Source organism: Corylus avellana, chromosome ca10 (assembly GCF_901000735.1).
Source record: "Corylus avellana chromosome ca10, CavTom2PMs-1.0".
NCBI classification, from domain to species: Eukaryota; Viridiplantae; Streptophyta; class Magnoliopsida; order Fagales; family Betulaceae; genus Corylus; species Corylus avellana.
In genome coordinates, this window is record NC_081550.1 from 505151 (window position 1) to 512025 (window position 6875).

The window sequence follows — 6875 nt, forward strand, 5'->3', positions numbered from 1 at the left end:
TTCTCCTTCTGCAGACACCATTTTCCAGGTTCCTACTTCTGCACCTTCTCCTATTCTTAGAAGGTCAGATAGGATCAAACACAAACCTAGTTACTTGCAAGATTATCATTGTAAACTGGTTTCTACTTGTTCACCTCAATCGGCTTCAAATGTTGACAACTCAGGTAAACCTTATCCATTGTCCAATTTCATTTCTTATGATAACCTGTCTTTGATACCATGTTAGAAATGGGTCTTGGGCCTAACTCAACCCAAAAGCTAGCTCTAAAAAAAACTGGCTCATGAGTTGAGGTTTTCCCCTCACATTATAAATGGCTCATCTCCTTAATACCCAGGCAATGTGGAACTTCCAACACGCCCCCTCACGTGTGGCGGGAGGACATCCAAGCCAACACGTGCGACAATGGGTGACGGTGGGCCACAGCCAATTAATTGGGTTAGGCTCTGATACCATGTTAGAAATGGGTCTTGGGCCTAACTCAACCCAAAAGCTAGCTCAAGAGTTGAGGTTTCCCCTCAACTTATAAATGGCCAATCTCCTTAATACCCAGGCAATGTGGGACTTCCAACAGTACATGATTATCACATGCTCTAAGTGTAGATTTCAGATTAATAGATTATTTGAAGGAATTTTCTCTAATCCAGTTTCGAAAAAATTGTCCTTTTCCCTTTGTGGAAATTGGAGGACATTGAAAGTAGAGATTGTTGCTTTTTGAAGAGCTAAAATATAGACCATTGTTGGAGATGCTCTTCTAAGATTTAGAAAGCTCCTACTCTGATCAAGACATACATATTCCTCTGTTTGTGTGGTGGTCCTTGGAACTAGCTGTATCCATTATATGAAATATCTCATCGAAACTAGTTTTCGCCATCTTTTTCAGGTACAGGTCCCATGTGGAGAACTGCCGCAGTTGCAGCGTTGCATATAAAGGCCTCAATGTGCTTGAAGTTGTCCTCAAAGTTGCCTGTATTGCTTTAATTGGGATTGTTGCTGCAGCCAAACAGGGTGCAATGTCAGCAGCTGCGAGAACCACATTGGCTTCAATGGCGGTGATATGCTATGCATCATCAATATGGTTGGCCCACTTCATTTACAAAAACTTCCATTTCCATGACTACAATCATGCTTTTCGCTGAGGATAGTCTCTCACTTACTGTTTGGCCTTAAAAAAAACCCATATTCGGTTGTGTAAAAATATTATATATATTATATGTAAAGATTAATGAAAAGCAAGATAATATATATATTTGCACCATAAATGCATCGCCTAAACATTATTATATATGATGAATTCAAACTAGTGCAAAAACAGATTTTTTTCATACTTTTAAACCAGCATTTTTTCTTAAAAAATACAAATAAAAAAAAGGTCGTTCATACCAAACAATTCGGATGGATGATGTGATTGATAGGTGTTATAAAAGATAGGACAGAATTAAAGACTCTCCATAGGAAGACGACATGGAGAGTGTGTGGATATGGTTAGCTTCTCCAGAAAGTATTGGGATAAGCCTTTTGTAATAAAAGAAAAGGAAATTAAAAAGAGATAAATCCATACAAGTTAAAGATACCAACAATTCAGAAAGGTGAAAAAATTCTTAATTACGAGATTTACCTTCCTGAACAGGTATTGGATTATCCATCTTATGAGGCAAGTAAGTTTTATAGCGACTCATATTTTTACTATCTAAATTGCTAAAATTTGGATTCTTAACTATAGCCACCAAATTAGCGGTTGTGAATGGCTTGGCAATAATTAAATAATAGGATAGGATTAGGACCATTGCAGTATGAGTAATTCTAAGTAGTCTATTTATGTCTTACTTGTATTTTACTAAGAATGATGTGGCTATTAAAATCACTCTTTGATCAAAATGGTGATTTTAATAGCCACATTATTCTTAGTAGGACACAAATAAGCCTCATAAAATTACTCTTGATGTGTAGTCCATCTTTTTAAGCAAAGTTGTGCAGGGTATAAATGTGTGAGTCGACCAAGGGAAACGCAATACGAGAGAATTAGAGCAGTTGGGAAAATGGGTAGCATTCAAGAGCTTCCACAAACATTTGGCTATTTTGTTCAGCCTTTTTTTTTTTTTTTTTTTTTGAGAAATATTTTGTTGAGCCATGAGTATTCATATTGGGCTCAATAACTTTTTAGCTATTTTGGTTAGCCTAATAGCAAAAAATACTTTACATCCAGCTCAATAGAATGACTAAAGATTTCTTGAGCTACTACAGTGCTAAGCAAATTTGCTAAGCACCATATCAACAAATCTTTAGTTATATTAATAATAATAATAATAATAAAAAAAAAAAATTGTTGTATTTCTTCCTTAATTGGGAAGCACTCATATCCGGCTCAACAAATATTTAGCTAAAATTTAGTTAGAAAACACTATTTTTTTTTTTTTTTAGTTATCCACTTTTTCAAATTACCTATATCTGGCTCAACATTTTAACTATTCACTTTTACTTTTCTATTTAAAATATTATTTTTTTTAATCTACTTTTCCTATTTCCCAAGAAAGAGAGAGAGCAAAATTATTTTTATTATTAATATAAATAAAGATTTGTTGAGCTACAGTGCTCAACAAATCCATTGAGCCGGATGTGGAGCATTTTTTGTTACATTGCTACACTTAAAATAGGCAAAAAAAAAAACTAATTTATTGAGGCCAATGTAAATTTTCTTTAAAAAAAGGTAAAAAGTTAAAATACTTGAGGTAGATGCACTAAATTTTAACTAAATTCCTACCCGAGGTTACAAAGAAAAGGTTCAAGGATTTGTGGTGTTTTGCCCCTTGCTCAAACGAGGGAAAGGCTAGAAATCGAGAAACATATCTTATCTTCTCTGTACAATATTAGAAATCGACAAATAAATCTTATCCTTACTGTAATTTTTCTTTTGATATTACACCTGTCGGTTGGCTGTGACAAGATGGCATACTGCTGCATTGTGCTGTAGAAGTTGTCATATCTTTTGGATATTGCTGCTGTCGGTTGATTTTGATGAGGAGAAAAGATATTAGTCATAACAGAGACGTAATACATGTATATATATGTGAGCAAGGGAAGCGGAATATGAAAGAATAGATCAGCAGCTGGGAAAATGGGTAGCATTCCAGAGCTCCCACTGGGCTCTAAAGCCTCCAATGGAAAGACCATTCCACTTGTAGGCTTCGGCACTGCCGAATATCCTTTTGGCAACTCCTCTGAAACCATGAGAGAATATATTCTTCATGCAATCAAGCTGGGATTCCGACACTTCGACACTGCTGCTCTTTACCAGTCCGAGCAGCTTCTCGGGGAAGCCATAGATGATGCTCTCCGCCTTGGCTTTATCAACTCCAGGGACGAACTCTTCATCACTTCCAAGCTTTGGTGCAGCGCTGCTCACCACCATCATGTCCTCCCTGCTCTTCACAAAACACTCAAGTAATAGAACCAAACTCCCCAAGTTGTTATTTTCTGTCCGCTTAAGGTTTTGAGATATATAAATAGTTATTTAAAATGTCTTGAATTCGAATCTTATTCGCGTCTCTTTATAAGACAAGAACATATATAGTACATATCAGATAAGAGGTCATGAGTTTCAACTTAACCATTAAGTTGTGTTTTCTTAGAAGTATATAGCAGTGACTGAATAAGATTTGTCATTTGTGCAGCAATCTGAAGTTGGAGTATGTTGATCTTTATCTCATTCACTTTCCAGTAAGCATTAAGCCAGCTGGGGCATATGAGCTGCCTTTTAAGAAGGAAGACCTCCTTCCCATAGATTTCAAGTCTGTATGGGAAGCAATGGAGGAGTGTCAAAAGCTTGGCCTGGCCAAATCAATTGGTGTAAGCAACTTCTCATGCAAAAAGCTTGAAACCCTACTTGCCACATCAAACATCCCTCCAGCAGTCAATCAAGTTGGTCTTCTTCTTCTTCTTCTTCTTTTTTCTTCAAATTCTTTTTCCAATAATCATTGATGTTTTTCTTTAAGATTTTGGATTAATGCATCATTATATTGTTGCATGCTTTGCTTTTGGAAGGTAGAGATGAACCCGCTTTGGCAACAGAAGAAGCTGAGAGAGTTTTGTGAGAAGATGGGAATACATATCACTGCTTACTCTCCCTTGGGAGGCAAAGGAACACTGTGGGGAACAAACCGGGTAATGGAATGTGAGGTGCTAAAGGAGATTGCCAAGGCAAATGGAAAAACTGTTGCTCAGGTAATATATTGGGGAGGAAGGGGAATCAACTTAAACATGCAATCCCAAACAGGCTTTTAGATTAACTACCAACTTAGTCAAATTATGGAGCTTTAGGAGTCATACGTATTTTAAGATCTGTTTGGATATGCAGTTTTAAAATCTACAATATTAAGAAAAAAAAAAAAAAATCCAAACATGCGATTTGAAAATGTAATTAAGCGTTTTGTAAAACTCAAGTGCTTGCATTCCTATGCACGCACGCATATCCAAATGTATAAGGCGTGTGGAGTGCATAAAAATGGATCGAAGTTTTTATTTTTATTTTTTGCTTCTAAAGGATAATAATTTTTGTTAGTGTGTTTTTTCTTAATTTGTAAAATGGATCGAATTTAACTTTATTATTTTAAGCAATATGGTAATTCTTTTGTTATGTTAAGGTTTCTCTAAGATGGGTATATGAGCAAGGAGTGAGTGTGCTTGTGAAGAGCTTTAACAAGGAGAGGATGAAAGAAAACTTAGACATATTTGATTGGAAGCTGAGCCCAGAGGATTCACAAAAGATAAGTCAAATTCCACAGCGTAAAGGATTTCCTGGAATTGAATTCACCTCTGATGAAGGCCCTTACAAGTCTCTTTCCGAGCTTTGGGATGGAGAGATCTAGAATTGCATGAGAAAGCTTTTATGTTTTGGCTCCATTTGTCCATGCTTTTTGGATAAGTTTTTGTTGGAAATAATGTTTAACGTGAAATAAAGGTGAAGATAGTTTGGAGTATTTTGTAAGCGTTTTGTATTTTAAATTGGTTAAGATTGCACTTCAGCTATGTGGAATGTATACTTAGAATCGTAACATTTTATTACGCTTCTAAATTTGACATCCACAGAACTCACTCTATCTTATAGGTTGATCACCCCCTTCATGACTCAACCCCGTCCGGCCCACATCATCCTATCTATACCCTTTTATCTCCCACTTGCACAAAGCCCAAGCACCTCCCCTCCTTAACTCAAGCCCGTCTTGCCCAATTCTATTCCCCAAGCCTTCCAAACCCCCCACCTCTCTCCCCCAAGCCCCACAGTCCCCCAGCCCAGCCCTCTATCCCCAAGCCTTTAGGTTCCTATAAACGAGAAATGTTAGGGAGCCAAACAACCCAAAAAATTTTCTTAATTGAAAAATTTTCAATCAAGAACCAGAAACATTCAATAAGTCCACAATCGTTCTTTTATTTATTTATTTTGGAATTCATATTCATAAGTAGATGATTGAATTAGAATACACTGAAATCAAGTAAAATCGTGAAGAACAAGCTCAAACTCGTTCAGTGAACGTCCGTTGAAGTACTTTTGCTTGAGTTTCATGAAGGTTTGCAAGGCAAGCAGACTATCAGAACCCGCCCTCCCGACTTCACGGTCCAGCCCCAGAGTCTTGGCTACCATCTCTAACTCCAAGCCCACATAGAGAGTCCATCGCCGCAAAACTTGATCATGTGCTTCACGTCAAACACCTTGCTACCAAAAAAGGATTTGACATTTTGACTAGATCCATAAACTCACTCTCATCTTAGGTTAGCACTCCTCCCAAACTCAACATCGATCTTTATAAAGTACCCAAAATCATAAGCACTATGGAACGTTACCCACGTGATACGGTTTTCTCTCCACGTGATATTCTTGTGGAGAGAAAACCGCCTTACATCCCACAACTAGATGATCCTTCCTATACTAAATTAATGGGAAATAGAGATATTCCTTACGGGTGTGTTCTCCCACTACTTCTGATTTAAACTCATTTTACCAAAAAAAATTTCTTTAGTGGATCCCACATACAACACTTTTTCAAATGTGTCCCCATCAAACCGCTTTGCAATTTTTACCATTTTCAAAACTCTATTCAAAACCCAAAACCCCAAATACTTCTTAAATCTTTACCAAACCAACCCAAATTAAGACTATTGTTTCTACTCATGTAACTATATGTGGCCTTATTTTCTGTTATATATTAAAGAACTTTTAGGCACACATAATGTTGAAATATATTAAGAGAGAGCGTAGAGCAGTTCCAGAAAAGAGTCTTTTATACACGTGAACAGTACACGTGAACAGTATTTCTTTGTTGTAAATGTGTTGGTGATTTGTTATAACCAGTTGGAGTTAGTTGTTAGTAGTTAGAAGCTTGTTAAACTTATAATCAAATGTATAAATACTGCTTCATGTATCTTGAAACAAGTTGAGTTGAATATATGAGAGAATTGATTCACTCTCTGTTTTCCACTTGTTCTTGAGTTTTCTTCCTTTTTCTTGCATTCTTTTTGTTACGAATTGCAAAGTTTGACATAACGTATTAATATTTTCTTTCTATATTTTGGCTAATTGTATTAGAGATTGGATCTTCTTGCCTGATAAAATTTTCTTCTTCCTTTTTATTGGCAAAAATATCACAAGGAAGTTCTTCAAATGAATGTATTACTAAGAGTTGGGCATCCCTAATTCAGGGTTTAGTTTTTTCTTTTTATTCTTTCACCTATTTTCTCTTGAGCAGATTTGATCGAGAGTATATTGATGTTGAATTTTCAGTTATGAGGTATTGATTGAAAATCTTATGGACCCTGCTCATGTTCAATATGCACATCATGGAATTATGAAAACTCCACGACCCAAAAACAGATAAGAACTTTC

The 6875-nt window shown here is 36.2% G+C and overlaps 1 protein-coding gene across 1 annotated transcript; it reads left to right on the forward strand.

The window, feature by feature from the left end:
* Positions 1–3051: 3051 nt before the first annotated feature.
* Positions 3052–4974, forward strand: LOC132163455 (non-functional NADPH-dependent codeinone reductase 2-like). The gene is made up of 4 exons (XM_059573753.1): positions 3052–3439; positions 3670–3916; positions 4040–4219; positions 4639–4974. The coding sequence occupies exons 1-4, from the start codon at positions 3114–3116 to the stop codon at positions 4861–4863; spliced, it is 978 nt and encodes a 325-aa protein (XP_059429736.1). The 5' UTR covers positions 3052–3113; the 3' UTR covers positions 4864–4974.
* The last annotated feature ends 1901 nt before the right edge of the window (positions 4975–6875 follow it).